Genomic DNA, 18907 nt, shown 5'->3' with positions numbered 1-18907 from the left:
CTGAAAACATACAGTGATTAGAATCTGACATTCCTGAGTCTGAATCCCTCTGCCTTCAGAGGGAATGGCCAGGAAAGACTACAAAATTTCTGACTAAGGCGAGGAACTTGATTTGCTTTGGCACAATTCTGTAATTCATCTGGAGTTAGATACATCTGACTTTGAATGCCAGTGTGATGATTATACAATTACTTACCTCCTTGCCAAAAAAATTCTTATCTGTAAATTGGTAGTAAGAGGAGGGGGTGAAGAAAAAAACCAAATGGAACAGTAATAGTAAAGCACTTTTTGGAAAGTCTAGAATATAATAGGTGTTTCAAAGAATTAAATCCTTCTCCATGTTTATATTGCTATTGTTATAGAACACAGCTGGAGGGTCAGTGATGTCTCAGGTTATATTTATTGAGTTGGTCATTTATTCACATTAATTTGTAACTACACTTCCTGCAATAGTTAAGCTAGTTTCTATAAATGTGTATAATATATGAATTTCCCTTGTCTGGTTCATATGAGATGTTCAATGTAAACTCATACTATTACCAAAAACAAAGAAGAAAAAAAAAAGCACAATAAAATAGTTCAACAATGAGAACAAAACTCTGTGGTTCTGAAGGCCGCCTCTCTGACAGCCTGCCATAATTTGGGAATAGATTTCATGGAATGAATGCTCTTTAGGTAACTTTCCATAATTATTTGTTCTCTGCATTTACTGAAAGGCCATGAGTCCGAGGCTGCTACTGCTTGTCAGCCACAACAGGGGCTGGGTACTGTGCCTTCAGGGTCAGCAGAACAGGGGAGGGGTTGAGAACCTTCTGTGACCCTAGGAGAGCCTGATTATTTTGTATTTTTTTTATAAATATGGTCATTTGGTAGGATTGTTCTGATTGAGTTTTTTTTTTTAAGATTTTTTTATGCATACAGAACTGGGGTACAGGCCAGAGGCGCAGGGGCAGTGAGAGGATTCACCAGAGACAGAGTGGGGAGCAGAACAGGCAGATCCATGAAGCATATTGCTGAAGGGAGCAGTGGGCGGGTCAGGGGAGGTCTGCGGAGCCATGCGGATCACCTCCCGGGCAGGGACTTGCACTGAAATGGCTGCGGCCAGCTTGCAATGCTGCATACCAACCCACTGTGCCACCAGGGAGGCCCCAGAATGCCTGATTATTTACAGGGTGGCCACAAAATGGGAAGCATAGAAAATATTATTTTGTCACGTAGAACAATGGGATATTGTCAGGAAGAATTCCAGTCTCACAGAGGATGACCAGGGGTAACAAGACTCCAAAATTGATGGATAAGCTTGGGTTATTTTGCTATAACTCTAGAGGTACTAAAAGTAACCAGTACAACTGAGCACATCAGAGCAAGGGAGTTCATTATTCACAGCACAGTAGCAGAAGCATCAGGTTTAGGAGCAACAGTGCAGATGAGATTGAGATTCTCAGCCTAAATAAGCCTCATATTCCTTCCATTGTATGGAATCAAAGTTCACTGAGACTCAAAGAATCCTGGAGCTCTGCTTTATACAAAAAACAAATGACTGTGACAGCATTAGAAATACATTTTATATCATAAGTTAGCACATTAAAATGTACAATTAAATATTTCAAGAAATAATGTTTAATAGTGTTAAATTATAATTAAATTGTAGTCAATACAATTATGTGTTATACAATTAAATTATACTGAATCGTAATTAAAATGATATTTAATTGTTATTTAATTACCAGTATAAAAGAAGGGTACTTTCTTTCCTGTCTCATTTTTAGTGTTTGTTATGAAAAACCCTGTCATAATGATTTAACCTGGAAAAATATTAAAAATTAAATAAATATTGACACAGTCAAAGATACAGACTGAGTTCATAAAAAGTGTGGAGCAGCAGAATGGTGGACTCATTACTATAAAAGCCCATTTACTACAATAAGCATACTTTTTAAAGCATTTCTACTCCCTAGAAAGTGAGATAAGTTTCTCAGGACCGAGAAAAAGCAAAAGAAGAAAAAGAAGAAAAGAGGCAGAAACTTACATGGTTTAGGGAGTAAGTCAACACAAAGACAGAAATCTAGGGTTGCCTTGGGGGTGAAGAGCAGTAGTTTTAGAGCCTAAGTCTTGGGCCTAAGAAAGAGCAGGGGTCTTGATTCCCAGATTAAGTCGCTTGTCTCGTTCCCTAAGAAAACAATTTCAGAGCCACGATGAAAGAAACTGTGCTTCCCTTTAGGCTCTTAGGATAGTTAGATTAAGGGCAATAAGCTATGAGTGTGTATATGTATATATACATATACATATATGTATATACATATACATATATATACACATATATATACATATATTAAGATACATTTATTTTAGCATAAGAATTGGGGTACAGGCCAGAGGCACATGGGTGGTGAAAGGATTCACCAGAGACAGAGTGGAGAGCAGAACAGGCAGATAAAGGAAGTACACTGCTGAGGGGAGCAGCAGATGGGTCAGGAGAGTCTGCCACGCCATGTGGGTCACCTCAGAACCCACACTGAAGTAGCTGTGGCTAGATTGCAGTGCTGTGTTCTAACCCACTGTACCACCAGGGAGGGACTATACTAATATATATATATATGTATATATATATATTTTCGTTACCCAAAACACAAGAAAATGAGTCACCAAAAAATGAGCAAAATCAACAAGTTTAAATGGCCAAAATTTCAACTCTACCAAGTATTATATATATAACATACTATGTCTATTTGTGAAACATTTCAATTCAAAGAAATAGAAGATTGCATATGAGAATGAGCAAGCAAGAAAATGCTATGAAAGTAAACAGGCAGCACTATCTTAACTTCAGCCAGCTGTTAAGATAGAACTAAAATACCAGACTGAAACACATGTAGAGAAAAGGGAAAGGGGCATTAGGGCAAAGTGTCCCAGGCTCTTTATATTGTTCAAAAGGAGGCTAAGATATTAATTAAGCTTAAACATTATACAAGTAGTATAAGTATTTACTGAATTTTCAGTTTAATAACCTAAATGTGTAAATAAGGAACACCCAAATCAGTCAAGAGACATAAGGAAAAGAAAAAAGAATCAACTAAACAAAAATCCCAACTTAATTTTAAGTAGAAAATAAAATGCATGGAAAAAATATTAAAAGCACAAAGAAAGATAGTGGAAGCAAGTCTAAATATTTCAGTAATAGTTCATATGATGACTTATAAAAATTGGTCATATTAATATAGGAAGTAAATCTGAGAGAATCTATATTATATATTATCAGGCACATTCTATACTATAATGCAATTAACTTAGGAATCAATAGCCAAAAGATATATTTTAAGTATGCATTTGGAAATCAAAAAACCTTCCAAAAATCAAATGGGTGTTTTTTAAAAACTTGAAAAGCTTACATGCATGAAATATGTGAATAGTAAATCAAAACTCACAGGTTGCAGTGAAATTGGTGCTTAGAAGTATTGACTATAATACTTTTCTTAGGTAAGAAGGGCTGAAAACTAATGAGTTCAGTGTCCAATTTAATTAGAAAATGAAAAACCAAAATTAAACTAAAGGATATATATATATATATATATATATATATATATATGTTGTGTTGCAAACCAGTGTTGCCTTGATTAAAATATATATATATGTTAAAAATTCTAACATAAAGATGATACACACATGAATGTAAATAAATGAAACAGAATAAAGATAAAATAGAGACGTCCACGCAAGTCAAATATTGTTTTCTGAAAAGACTAATGAAAGTCTAGTGGGAATTCCCTTAAATTAAAATGAAGAAATAAATAAATTAGGAATGAAAAGGGTAGACATAACCACAGATATAGTAAAGACTCAAAAGATGAAAGGATGTAATGAACATTTAATCAAATTAATTTTAAATTTTGGCAATCTAAGGGTGATTTAACAATCATTATGCTAGTCAATTAAAAAGGAAAACCATATGGTCTTTGCAACAAAAGAAGAAAATATTATTTGATGAAATCCAACACTCATTTGGCATAAAAACTTTTAACAAAAAGTAACACACAGGATGGAACTTTTTTTTTTTTTAAGATTTATTTATTTATTCATACAGAACTGGGGTACAGGCCAGAGATGCGGAGGGTGAGAGGCTTCACCAGAGACAGAGTGGGGAGCAGTACAGGCGGATCGACGAAGTACACTGCTGAGGGGAGCAGCGGGCAGGTCAGGAGAGGTCTGCCACGCCATGTGGTCACCTCCGGGGCAGGCGGGAATCGAACCCATGAAGAAGTGGCTTTAGATTCTCAATGCTGTGCTTTAACCCACTGCGCCACCAGGGAGGGCCCAGGATGGAACGTTTTAAGACCCTACAGTCAACATCTCTGGTAAATGGTAAAAGTTTAGAAGCATTTCTTTAAAAATAAGTTATAAAATAAGGGTGTCAACACCACCTCTTCCACTCGGCACTGTACAGGAGATGCTTGACAGTGTAATGAGACAAGGTAAAGACGATACCAGGTTTAGCAAGGAACAAGCAAACTTTTGTTGTTGTCCTAGGAGAGAATTCTCCATGTTGAAAACCTAAAAAAATGCACAGAAAAATCATTTAAAATAATGAGTCTATATCATGGTGATGTAGACAATATTTTTAAATCTCAGCATAAGCAGTAGGAAATGATATAACAAAGAAGGTATCACTTACATTGCGTAAAAACATAAGGCATATCAGAGTAAACCTAACACAAAAGGTACATAACTACTATGCAATCAATTTTAATACTTTGCTAGAGACATAAAAAGACCCAAACATTTCTCACCTGTTTAAAACTTAGTGTAAACCAGCATTAGCACTGCGATCATAGCAAATATGTGGCTCCGGGACAATTGCTGTTCTAAATGAGGTTAAGATGAGACTGAGCCTTAGCTTATGTGCTACAAACCAGTCAGATTTAGAGAGATTAAAGATTTTAATATGAAAAATGAAATTTGAAAAGTTAAGAGAAATCCTTTCATCTTTAGGTTGGTAGTCAGTAGGCACAGTAAAAAGGAATGAAAAGATAAGCCACTGATTTGTAGGATATATTGCTAGAGATATAACCAGAAAAGAATGAGGATTTCAAAATGTGTGAAGAATTTTTGCAAACCAATAAGAAACAAGCCAAAGTAAAAATAGGCAAGTGATATAATACACATCTCATGGAAGACTACTGAATAGCTGATAAATGTATGAAAAAAAAACCTCATTAGTAATTAAGAAAATGCAAATGAAGACTACAACAAGAAATGATCTTAAACTATTAAATTATCAAAACCTATCAAATCTGATAACACTAAATAGTTGATGACAAGCAGGTGAGCTCTTCCTCAACATTAGTGGAAACAATCATGACTCCGGAAAGCTATCTGGTATTCCTTTACTATTCACGATTTCATCGCTAAGTGTATATTCCAGAGAAACTCTTTCTAGGTGGACCAGAAAACATATACCAGAATGCCAAGAGCAGCAACAGCTTAACCACTTGAACAGCCCAGATATCCATTAGTAGGCATGGGAATAAATTGAAGCAGAGTTAACTGTGGTGTGTACAGATGAATATCATGTATACAGAGGTGAAAACCAATGAGCAACACAGATACCCTCTAGAAAAATCATATAGGCTTTGAAAGAAGCAAGATGTAGGAGACTACATGTAGTCTAATACCATTTCAATAAAATTAAAATGCAAAAAAAAAAAAAACTTTTACCAAAATATGTAGTTTAAATAAATCAGAACTAAAAGGCGAGACTAGAATTTTTGTGTCAGTATTTCAGCTGTACTCTCTGACTCCCAAAATGAAATGGGAAGTTAGCTTGTAGCATTCGGGGTTTGTCAAGACTGAATTCAGCCAGACCCACAGTGCAGTTTTCTTTATTATCAGCATCACATGTTAGGAGCTTGTGAGAGGTTGAAGTACCCAGAGCTCTGGGCACTGAAGACCTGGCTAGAGGTTTAAATGAAGTAGGCCTGGGAGTGAGCAGAGGAACTAAGAGTTGCCCAGGAGCCAAGAACAAGCAGCCCAGTTGAGGGACTCGGCTGGCCAGTTCATGCTCTCTTTACTCTCATGTCCATTTCATGCCTCAAAACATCAGGGAAGATACTGAGCGCCCTGACAAAATTGCAGCAAAAGGCAAATTAGAACTTCACAGATTCTAAGGAAGTGGGGAAAATTACATTTAAAGCAAAAGATAGTTGTGAATGAGACAGCAAAACAAGAGCCAACTTTGAAAAACCTGCACAGAGTATTCAGCATTACCAACATGAGAAAATGGTTAAAGTCATTACTTTAGAGATTGCTTATTTATTCTCTGATGCTATTCATTGAGAACAAGTTCTGGTCACTCTAACAAAAATGGAACTAAATGTTACCAGACTACGTTGTGGCTTAAACTTGATCATGGGGAGTTTATTGAAGAGTTTCAGCAGGGAGTGGCAAAATTTGCTTTGCCATTTTGAGAACGCATATAGGCAAAAGTGGGTCAATTTAAATGATTACATTAATAAAAAGGTTGCTTTGTGTTGAGTTTTGCTTACTTCATGTTTGCTGAGCAAGTGTATTCATATAGGAAAAATCCTGGCATGAGGGCACAGGAGCACATGAGGAATGAGTCCGTGGTGGCCACTGCAAAGGTGGTGCAAAGTAACTGCACAGGTCACAAGCAGAGTCTACTCCACCCCCCACACCCACCCCGGCCACGCCCATCTAGTAGCTGTATGGTTTCAACAGCAGCCCCAGGACCAGATGTGGCTAAGCAATCTGTGGAAATGGAGGACTCAAGTCCTTCCCAAAACTAGTACTGATGATCCAGCAATAGACGTTTTCGTTTACCTGGGGCAAAAGAAAAAAAAAAGTAATTATTGAAGATTTTTATTAATTTCAAGTGAACTACACACATATAAGTGAGGGATTATACTTTAACTGAAATTTGAAGGTGAACACCATCCATATGGAGATGTGGAACTAGACACTAGAAGAAATGACAGCCAACTGTACAGTGGAAGAATTCACTGAATGTTATGTGATAAGCATTGTGCTAAGCCCTTTACTTGCATCATCTTGTTTAGTCCCCGTAACCGATTACTGGGCAGGTACTGCCAGGTTCACAGGAGGAGGCACAGGTGGTTACTTGCTCAGGGTCACACATTTGTAAGTGGTCATTTGGTCTCAAGCCCATCACCTTTGCCACTTTGCTCTATTATAACTACAAGAGGGATAATGCTGATCTAAACTTCATCAGGACCCACAAGGAGGGTCTCACACGGGCGAGGTGATGGCAGTTGTGGAGCAATGTCACAGAACACGGCTGGGTTTCAGGACACCCCAAGGCTGACCCAGACATAATCCTATAACCAATGCTCTGGGAAGGCAGTTTCCATAGAAACCAGTGCATGAGTTCATGGTCGAAGAGCCCCAAAAGTGACTGTGATTATTGATGAAAAATTCTTTAAAAAGAAACGGAAAACTATACATTTGCAAATTATTCAATTTAAAATAGAAAGTTGAATGGAATGATTCAGTTCAACCTGTGTTTGCTGTTGCTTATAGCATGAGTAGAAATCAGTGAAGGTGCAAAGGGAATTCTCTGATGAACCAGATTAAGGACAGGTTGAAAAGGGACATGTAATCCAGGATAAAAGTTTGGTTAGAAACAGTGGGTCTAATGCAGCAAAGAGGCTGAATCTGAAAAACAACAACAAAAAGTACTCTTAAAGACAGCAAAATAGTGCCTTTAAAGCTGCTTCTTTTGGATTGAGGACAAAGAAAAGGATAGGCTCATTGCTGAGCCAGATGGTATTGTGTTACATGATGAAGAAAGACAAGATTTTCAACTCACAGTTTTCCTGTTTTCTTTACTAAGGAAAATGGTCCTCAACCTAGAAATGTTATACAAATATCGAGAAAAGGAAATTAGACCTGAATGAGAAATCTAGGGAGCAATAAGTTCAGATTTCTGAGCCCAAGTGAAAGATGATACAGAAAGTAGTAGTTTGCATGTGGCGTTACTCAATCAGAACTTGTTGAATCACCCAAATTAATCCCCTCGTGTTGAAATAGCTGGCAGATATACCCTGTCTTTGAAAACTCATGAAGAATGTGGAACTAAAAAACTGGAAATGAATGTATTTTCTACCCTCACATGGAAAAAAATGAATTCTGATCCCTATCAAAATTCTTAAGAGGAATTATGAAAGAAGTTATGAATATTTAGAAATTCAAAGGTGATTTAAGAACTACTAGTATTAACTGAGAGACTGTGAAAAATAAATGAATGGAATTACAAGGTTTATGCTACCTCAAGGATATGGCTAATATGATAAAGCCTGATTTGGGAAAATTATCTTGTTATCAAAGTTTCTTGTAATAGTCTCATAGAGAAGTATAGAAGTGTGGGCTGGATAATTGGGTGCATTTAGAGTCCATAAAATAGCCTCACCCAAAGGCTGAGAAAAGTTTCCCAGTGGGTCAGATGGCTGTGTTCTCGGTCCAATCCCATCTGACATATTATTTTTCATTATTTTGTAAAGTTGAATTGCCATTTATCAATTCCACATGTATCACAACTCTAGGGGAAATGTGTTAGATGAATAAAATTTTTAAACATTTCCCCTTTTTAATGGAAAATAAAGTCTCAACAATAGACAAATGTTAGCTAATCAAAGTGAAAATTGACACCTGGGAAGCCATCTGACAGATTTTACTCTATGAAAGCTGATTCAATAAACACAAGTCTGAATTTAGTTTATATAGGTGGGAACAGTGAGTTATTGACATTAAGAATGCAATTATTCTTGACAAGAGGGACTTTTAGTTTAAATTATGCTGACCTAAAGATACGCTAATGCCAGAGGAAGAAAATGCAAAGGCCAGGTACCCAAAGTCTTTATATGGCTCCTTGGTAGTCGGTGAGTTTGAAAAGCCTGGCTCTACCTTCAGGCATCAAATTCCTGCTTAAAGGATGGAACCTGATGGAAGATGATTTTGTCCCCTGGACCAGGGAAGATTCACCAGAAAATTTTATCATACATTTATATCTTGATGGAACAAAATACTTAACAAGATACAAATAAAACTTTCATTTAGCTTAAGAGAAAGATTAGTTGCACAAATAGCTCATGAAGTCATCAAACCTGAAGAGAGTAGTAGTGTGAAAGACCAGATTCGTTGGCAAGTTAGTGAGAGCCCATTAAAGATATGAACCCTGCAATTCCAGGCCATAGGGTGAAGGTGCAATGGTGTCCCCACTCTGGGTTGTTAGCATTTTGTTTGATTCTAGACTTCCTTACATTTGAGGGCAAGTCCTCTTAGGACAAAATAATAAATGACCTGGAGTTGTTGACTCTATGGAAGACCTGTCTTCAATATATAAAGGTCTTAGGGGTAAAAAGACAGGGGCAAAACTTGATTGAGTGGCTAGCAATTGAAAGCCAGTGAATGGAAAGAAGTTTTCCATGAAGTGGTATCATTCAGTGGGTTCCTTGGATGGCCTGGGAGTTCCACCTACTTGGGGAGAGTTAGGGTACAAGCTGGAGGGAGGGAGCTCGAGGGAATTCCTACATGGCTAAGGGTTCTTCTGTCACATATATTGTATGATTTGAAGCATGACCAGTACCTTTCATTGACCTGGTGCTATGTGCCAGGTTGGGTCCAGGTTGCTGTGTGCACAATCCCTCTTCATCTCTATAACAGATGAGGAGACTGAGTCTCAGGGAGACTACTCTAAGTATTCAAGCCCACACAGTGCTAAGCAAAAGAGTTCAAATTTATCCATAGTCTGAGTTGCAAGGATATGCTCTTAATCTTGTTATATGTGATTTCTGGCCTGTGTACTTCATTCTTTCCTTTAACAACTGATGTCCTAGAATGTTTTGTTCCTCGCCTCCTCCCCCACCTGGAAAGCTCCTACCCACTCACACTGAGCTCATTTGCTGTCTCCTCTCAAGGCCTTCCCCCATCTCTTCCACACCAAATTAATTGCTTCCCTCTCGTGTTGCCATAGCAAGAGTTACTTTGAACGCTCTTTGGCTGTGCAGTATTGGTTTTCCCCACTGGACCGCAGCTCCCAATTTCCCAAAGAGCTGGAACCAATGCTTCTTCATCCTTATGCCTCAGCACCACAAACAGTGCCTAGCTCTTGGTACTCAACACTCATAAATTCTTTCATCATTCAAGAAACCTAAGGAATAAATTATAATTTATTTTCTTCCCTCAGCTCTCCCCTCTTTAATCTTTCCTGCATGAAACTCCACTGGGCATTCTCCTCCTCACCCACCTTTAGTGTCCCTTTGTGTCCTACAAGAGCCTCAGAATAAGCTTCAGGGGCCGCTATGATGCAAACCCCATATACTCTCAGGCCTTACCCACCCACCCACCCCTTCCCAGTTTCTGTCTCCAATGCCCTGTTTGCCTTTGTTCACATTCCCTCTTCTTGGAAATGTCCTCACCCACCCTCACCAATTCTTCTCAAAATATTACTCATTCTTCAGTTCAAACAGTGTCATCTCAGAATAGCCAATCTCACTCCCTGACCAGGAAAACACACTCTTCTCTACATTTTCAGAGGGGTTTTATGCTGTTTGGCTATGGTGACAAGTTTCCTATGTACTATTTTATTCTAGCTCTTTGCATCCATCTAATTAAAAATAATAATAATAATACCATTTTGGGCAGCACTGTGGACTTACTGCTTTCACATTTCTGGTGATATATAGCCATATCATTCACCATATCCAGAAGGCAGTACCTGACAGCTTTCTGATAAGTAGATATTAATGAATGGTTGAATGGAGAATTCTGCCAAGTCATGATTCCCATTATAGCATGGTTGTTTTGCCCACTATTATATGTGGTATTGCATATAAATCTTTCTTGAGTCCTACTTTCTTTATCAAAAAGATAGTCAAAGAGACAAAGAGAAGAAGTAACTAATTTTTATGCAAGACTTGCTATGTTCTGGGCAAGTTATTTGCCTTCTGTGCCTATGAGAAGGAAGATGGAAGTCAGGAGGATGAGGGTGTGGTGTACTAGCAGTGAAAAGCAGAGACTTAGAATAAGGCTTGCTTGAATTCAAGCCTTGGCCCTGCCACTTACTCACTGAGCTTGGGCATGTATGTTAAGTGGTAAGAATAAGGAAATCCACTGAGAGTTTGTTGTAAGGATTAAAAGAGATGCCACTTAGAAGGCACATAATTGGTGCAGAATAAACAGTAGCTCATTATTATGATTCTATTCTCTGTGTGTCATATTGTCTAACTGGTGAAGAAGAGTCTCCAAGAGGTTAAAAAATTTACCCAAGGTTACCCATAATCTTCTGTCTCCACTGTTTCCCTCTCTGTAGACTTGCCAGTGGCAACACAGCCTGTGTTTTCCTAGAAAGGGCTGTGAAATACTAGAAAGCCACCTCCAAGTTGCCACTTCTCAAACATGCCCTGAACGTTTTAGCATCTAAATATTTGGCTACTAACACTGAGTATCCAAAGGCAGCATCAATTTTTTCATGGTGATTCTCCTGTTTAATCGAAGCTATGAGACTACATGGATATATCTTTCTGCTTGAGAAATCTTTTTTTTTCATCACTTTGTTTTTCTTTCTACAAAACCCTAAAATCCCATTACTACGCCAGTATGACCAAATGTGGTATGACCACCCTAATCACGAAGGGGGTCACACCGCAGCTGGGCACTCAGGAGGTGTTTGTTTTTGGAGGGAAGGAGGAGGAGAAGATGGTAAGTTTATTAATAAGGGTTTTCTCTGATGGAGGGTGTGATGGGCAAACACATAAAAGTTTTATGGTGGAGAAAAAGGGTCATTTATAGCAGGACATTACGGAGGGTATGGCCCTTGGAGCTGACGTATTCCTGCCCTGAATGTCCAAAAAGATCTCCCCCAGAGCACGCACAGGTGGGTTTTATTTGTCATGTCCGTGATCTCAAGGCATCAACAGGCCATCAGGGGGCTGCCGCCCGCCGAGCCCTTTTTGCTACAAACACGGCCTGCTAAAGCAGCTCCAATGCAGCTTGATCAAGGGGAGAGAAATGCCAATCTAACCCATTTGCTGTTGATTTCTTAAGCAGATTCAGGCACACAGGATGAAGCACAGCTTTTGCAGGAATGGTTTAAGTTGGTTCTGGAGAAGAATAAATTAATGCGCTATGAGTCGGAGCTACTGATCATGTAAGTAAAGCAACACAGATAACAATGAGTCCTAAAAGCAAAAGGGGGCGGCTCTGCCTCCTAGGTTGAAGTCCCAGAATTTTTTCTCCTTGTGCATACAGAATTGTGATTGAGGTAAATTGATATTTGATGTCTTGCATATCATGCTGGCATTAGTGCAGCGAAGCTTCAGTTGTCTGTTTTCTCTGTGGAGTCCTGTGGCTAAAATAGATTTCATGGAATGGGGCTTGAGCTGGAAGGCGTTCAGATTAGTTATTGCCAATTCATCCCTGTCCCCCAGACCGGGGCGACCCACCTACAGTCACACACCTGCAATGGGGAAGCACGTGACAGAGTTCTGAGCGTGGCTCTTGGGAAGGGCTTGGTGATTTGCCTGCAGGCTGAAGGGCTGAGCTCTGTCTGACTGTCTTCTTGGAATGAGAGGTTGCCGCCTGGTTGGGTTATCAAGAAGCAGACCTGATCTCAGCACACTCTGGGAGAGTGGAGGAGGTCACTATACCTGTCACCATTCTGGAAAGCATAAACCCACCAAGTGCCACAAATCCTACTGGGTACTTTGGCTCATGTTGTCCTTGTCCATTTTCACCCCAACCCTGAGAGGTCATTTGGGGAGTCTTTGGGTCTAATAAATTCTCTTCTTCTCGGCCTGGGGTCTGCCTTATTTCTGGGAAATGAGATAACCAAGTAAATAGCAGGAACATAAAAATATCACCTTTATCACTGATAATGACTAGCGTGGTTGAGGATGTGAGCCCAAGTGGACTTGCTAATTGTTTCCTAGAGCAGGAGCGGCTTATTTTCAGCAACAGCTATTTACTGTCTCCAGTTCTGGAAGACAGAAGTCTTCCAGAATCAAGGTGTCAAGAGGGTGATGTGTCCTCTGGAGGCTCCAGGGGAGAGTCCTTTCTGCTTCCTCCAGCTTCTGGTGGCTCTGGGCCTCCCGTGCCTGGAGGCTGCGGCATGCTTTGTCTCTGCCTTCACAGCTTTCTCTCTCTCTCTGAGTTCTCTTCTTTTGTGTCTTATAAGCACACTTGTCATGGGGTTTGGGGCCCTCTAGGATAATCCAGAATGTTTTCATCTCAAGGTCTTTAATTATATCTACAAAGATTCTTTTTCAAATAAAAGCCCATGGGTTAGTGCATAGACAAAACTTTCTTGGGTTGAGAGTTCAGCATTCAGCCTGCATTACCCCAGTTCCAGAACTAGACATTCTTGCCTGCCTAATCAAAGGATAGTAGACCCACTTGCTTCTTAGGGATGAAGTTTTTACCCTCAACTAGTGGGTCTCAGCTGAGGGTATTTTTACCTCCACAGGGATGTTCAGTAATGGCTGGAGACATTTTTGCTGTAACAGCTGGGAGGTGCTACTTGTGAGGCCAAGGGTCCTACCGAGCATTCTACAGGACACAGAACATTCTCCCGCCCCCTGTACAGAGGAGTGTCCAGTCTAAGCTGTCAGTAGGAATCAGGATGAGAGATCTTGCTCTAGTAGACAGGACAAGGCTCACAGTTAGGGAGAGCACATATTTGCTGCAGGCAAGCTATTGCCAGGAAAGGAAAGGTATGAAGTGAGCTCACCTCGTCACTTCTTCCCAAAAGCCCCCTCCCCCAGGGGGTGGTCATGAATAAAGAGGAAAACTGGAGGAGGAAGCCAAACCTTATGCTCAACTCCATGGACACAAAAGGAAGGGGTCATCTGTAGTATATATATTCATCTATCACTATTTTTTAAGTTGATACACAAATGGAGACTTGGAGCAACTAAGTCATTTTCCCATCTACCTGACAAAAAGGTCCTTTTAACACAACCCTACTGTCTGCTTTAGACCAGGTCTACATTATAAAGTTCATTCAACAAAATTATCAGAAGCAGATTCTTTGTGCTAGAGCTGAGTCCTGTAGAAATAAAGATGAATAAACCCTTAGCGCCATCTCAGTCTCATGGTTTTCAGGAGAGACACACATGACATAGAGCTGGATGTAGCATGACGGCATAAGGAAACGTGGAGGCGCAGAACTGGGAAGCTTACCTGAGTTTACCTTCTGCTCAGTGACTGTGGCCCCCTGGTTGTGCCCCTCAGAGCAAGCTTTCTCTTCCAAAAGAGCCAAAGAGGAGAGCTGGGTCCTAGACGGTAGACATAGACAGTTAGATGCTCTGCTAAAGGATAGATTTTAGATTGGCAAAATGGTGAAGGAGACGTGTCTTAGATTGGTATGTCAATTCAGGCCCTTTGGGAAGCAGATACCAAGACAGAATTAGAAGTACAAGGGATTTTGGGTGGGAAACTCGTGGGAAGGGTGCAGGGGAAGGGGAGGACTAAGAGCTAAGGCTTCAGCACCACAGCTTTTCTGATACCTGTGGAAGGACACTGGAGCAAGGGGGATTCTCAGGAGGAACCTGAAACTGCGGTTAAGCCTGAGAAAGTCTCAGCCAGGCCACAGGGGGCACTGAGGCACTGATGGCCTGCAGAGTTCAAAGCTGGGCAAGAAGGGCCTCCCTGAGACTTACGCCACTGTGTTCAGTCATCGGTGGGTCTGCCAGGAAACAGCCTGGCTTTAGCATGACATTGAGATGGATTCTGCAAAGTGGTCAGCTCCAGACACTCTTCCCAGAATGTTCTCCTTAAAGAGGCAGGGCACCTTCATTGGCTACCACAGCAGGCCAGCAGAAGTCCAGTGTCAACAAGAAAAAGCAGATATTAAGCAAGGCAGAAGCCTCGACGCAAGCAGTAGTAGAAGCATAAAAATGCAGACAGCAACAACAGGATATAGGACCTCAACACATATAGACCCCAGGGTGGGGAGCTGGAAAGGAAGGCCCTACTATTTCGAATCCAGATTCTCAGTCCTCATCTTCTTTAATGTCTTTGCAGAGTAAACATGCATGACTGCTCAAAACTTCCCTTTATTTTTGGTTCCTGTGACATTGCATTTCTTGTTCTGTCCTTCCAAACGTTAGATTGTTTTCTCCCTGACTCCAGGGACCCTGCCGACAGCATCTCCTTCTGCTTAGAGATACTTCAAGATGTCATTATTGATAAGGAAAAAAGAATGTAGTAACTACTATCAAGGAAGCTGTTCACCCTTATGTCTACACAAATCTTCTACTTACAAAATTTGAACATCTTCTCATCCCCAGGGCCCAAGAACTAGAACTAGAAGATCATCAAAGCCGACTGGAACAGAAATTAAGAGAGAAAATGCTCAAGGAGGGTGAGTATAATGATGTATTTTGGGCCCTTGTTAAAGACATTTTTCCACAGAAAGACTCTTGAGCAGAAGATGCTGAAATGGGAGCATGGCGTGGTCTCCTTGCCTCACGCAACCAGACTGGCAGTCAGAGTGTAGAGCCAGCCTGCCTGTGCCCACCTCCAGCACAGCAAGGCCCCAGCTATCTTCCTCTCCTGGTAATGAGAGCAGTGTTCTGCATCCCAAGTGCAAAAAGTAATAAATTCATTTCTTCACATATCCATTCACTTAGCCATTCATTTTACAAATCTCTGCTGAGAATCTCACATGGACAGGTATATAGGAAAAAACACCCCTCCTGCACAATCTTATGGGCAGCACAATACTTAGACCAGTTAGAGTACTGGTAGACCAGGGCATGCGACTTTGGGAGCTCGGGAAAGCATGCCTACTTCTACCAGGCACTAGGGATGGTCCAAGAATCATTCCTTCCGGACATGGGCTAGACTGGAGCAACACGTTATTCCCACCACGTAGTAGAAATAGACTCAACTGACACCAGATACTGATCTACACATTCTTTGACTCCTGATTGCGAGGCACATGCACTGTTCCGTTTTTGCATGTTTGCAGAACCAGGCGGCCCTTCCTACATGTAGATCCAGATCTGAAAGAACCAGTGAAATCATTTCTTTAAACCTCATGAGCCAACGTTGCACCTACCTGTGTGGTTCCCTGATAGAGACCACACATTTGGCAAATCTAACACATCAACATTGTGAACGCTGTTCCTTAGCTTAACTTATTGAACAGACTAGGAAACTGGGTCTCAGAGAACTTTAAAAGTATGTTCAAGGAAATGCAAGGCCTGACATAGTAACCACTCTCGAAGGCCCCAGGCTCCCCTGTTCTTTTCCATATAGTGGTGATTTATAAAATGTTTCCTTGTAGCAATAAAATTCTCTTTCTGACAAAATCTTCAAGAGCTGCAAAGGAAAAATAACAGTGCTATATATATATTTTTTTGATTTGTAGAAAGGGGCTCAGATGGGTCTATTGATGACAAAATGACATTGAGAGAGTTATTTTTCTACATGGGTTATAAACAAGGATTCTAATTTATATTGATAATGGAAATTAAATGAACAAACCATAGTGTATAACTAATGTCAGATTTATACATCTGACAAATCATTTAATAATAAAATGTCTTTTTCAGAATGGTGGAATAAATACCCCAAAGACTGTCAGTCAACTTTGAATTTTCTTTTAGTTCTTGTTAAGAGCAAAGGTCATACATTTTATCACCCCTCTCAAGGGTACTTGGGGGAAAAATTAAATTTTTCATTTTAAGTTTGTCTTCCACAAAAACTTCATCCTACTAGTTAGTAGGCAAAAGAATAAACTATCCCTCTCTGGTAAACTTAGTCTGATGCAATCATTTAAACAGTCCCTGCAGGAAATGCTCAGTCTCTTCAGGATGTAAATGTTCAATCTTGCAAATGGCCTCCCTTCCTTCTGCCTTTTCTCCTGAGCTAGCTGCCAGGTAATGGGGAGAGGCAGACTTATGTCACCCAGAGGTGACATTAGGAATCTGGATTGCTTTGACTCATTGTGTAGGATCATTGTCACCATCATCACCACCAACATCCTCATCTGACCCCTGCTGGCAGAAACCACAGCCTGGCCATTTTCTCCCAAGCGTGGAGCACAGTGAAATTCCTGGCTCACTAGGTCTCACCTAGCACATCCTCCATTCTGCTTAGCCACATAGCATACCAGGCAGTATCCACTGTGGGGCCACTTCACACCTCATGGTAGGAGAGCCCCTGGCGAGCCCTTTGACAGCTCTGGGACAGGTGGACAGCTTAGAGACAGGCCATGGCCATGGCACACACAGAGGATCAGAATCGGGGGCCACGCTCAGATCATCTTAGCCCAACCATGAAATGCTTCCCTTTAGCTGGCTTTCCGCCGGAAGCAGAGTCAGAGTCCTTGGGCCCGAGTGTTCCCATCAAATGATAGGGCATTTCTTGCCTTCTTGGGAGCTCCATGACCCAGAATGGAGTGACCAGAGCTTAGAACCCTCTGCTTCTCTTGCCTCTTTCCTCTCACTCCCGTAAAACACAAGGCGCAAAGGGAATGGGTTGGCTTCAAGGCTCTCTTGCTTCTCAGTCCACCGTCCTGTCTGCATCCGCAGAACTGAGCCTGATGTGAGAGATGGTGGTATCTTTTCTGCCGCAGGATCAGCTCGCTGCTTAGCCCCCGTGTGCTAACTGGAATTTAAAATTTAAAAAGGGGAAATTTAGAAAGCTCTCTCTTAAGTGTATAACCTGGTTGACAAGACTTCAATCTATCTTTAAAATCCTACTCAGAGTGTCAGGAAGCCCTGACTACCTGTTTCTTACTTTTCACCTTCCTTGAACAGTCTTACCTCCACCAGGCAATCAGATGCCTGGAGTCAGTTAGGAACAAGTTCCTGAAAGGCAGCAAGAAAATCTAGTCACGGGCTCCTGTTGACCAGTCATAGCCTTGGAGCTTCTGCCTAGTCTCTAGTCAAAGGGCTGCAATTTATCCTTAGCCACGGATAAAGAAAGGGTCCTCACTGTGGACATAACTAGTCACTGCTGCCGATGGTCTGCTTCAAAACCTGTCTCACAGATTTCTTTGCTTTAGTTTCGATATTTTTTTTTGAGAAATAGCTTTTGTGTGTGCGTTGTTGGTTTCTTTTTGGCAGGGAGGGGAGGTTGGGACTTGGTATGAATGAACTTCTTGTCTCACAAAGGGGTTTTCCCATCACTGTTCAAATATTCTCAAGATGAAACCTGAGCTGACAGTTGCACAAAGCACCCACCTTCTACCTGTGCCTTTGAGGGTGGTCACCCTGTGTTAAATTCATTTCCTTGTTCTCACCATGGAATTTAAAGGGCAGAGCAACTCCAGAACAATTCAGGATACCCATGCCAGGAGTTCTCTTGGGGCCGCCTCTTACCTGAGGGTCAATGTTTCTCTGTCTTCTTTTTAGAGAGCCAAAAAGATGAGAATGATCTAAATGAGGAACAAGAAATATTCTCCAAGATGATGCAAGTGATTGAGCAAAGGGACAAACTCGTAGATTCTTTGGAGGAACAACGCATCAAAGAAAAGGCTGAAGACCAGCACTTTGAAAGCTTCATATTCTCCAGGGGCTGCAGGCTGAGCAGGACCTGAGCTGTGCAGGGGCCTCCGTGGTAGTCATCTGGGGAGCCCCTGGGTCAAGTGTCCCTCCACACTTCTCCTTTTGCAGGATTTTTCATATCTGGAATTTAAGCTATTCTATACTCTAGTGTTTTTTACAAAATTAAAATTGTCTCATAGGTTCCAAGATCTTGCCAGAATTTCTAAAGAAAATGCAAAGACTTTTGGAATCAGCAGGTAACAACGCAGGTTTCTGAGACTGGAGGTGACCTGGACAGATAACCAACATCGGTTTCCCTAGAAAGTGACTCTCCTGCTGCTTTAGCATTTATCTTCCCAATTCATTGAGTTACACATCTTAAG

At 40.8% G+C, this 18907-nt stretch overlaps 1 protein-coding gene across 1 annotated transcript in view; it reads left to right on the top strand.

Annotated features, from left to right (window-relative positions):
- Positions 1-18577, top strand: part of MICALCL (MICAL C-terminal like) — a 41955-nt gene extending 23378 nt beyond the window's left edge. The window contains exons 6-8 of the mRNA XM_004683601.1: positions 12079-12178; positions 15318-15391; positions 18393-18577. Of these exons, the coding sequence (XP_004683658.1) occupies positions 12079-12178; positions 15318-15391; positions 18393-18577 (359 nt within the window). The remainder of the gene's footprint in view (positions 1-12078; positions 12179-15317; positions 15392-18392) is intronic.
- The last annotated feature ends 330 nt before the right edge of the window (positions 18578-18907 follow it).

Source organism: Condylura cristata, unplaced genomic scaffold (assembly GCF_000260355.1).
Source record: "Condylura cristata isolate star-nosed mole 26May11 unplaced genomic scaffold, ConCri1.0 scaffold00015, whole genome shotgun sequence".
NCBI lineage: Eukaryota > Metazoa > Chordata > Mammalia > Eulipotyphla > Talpidae > Condylura > Condylura cristata.
The sequence above is the reverse complement of the archived record's forward strand: the minus strand, read 5'-3'. Positions and strand labels throughout refer to the sequence as shown.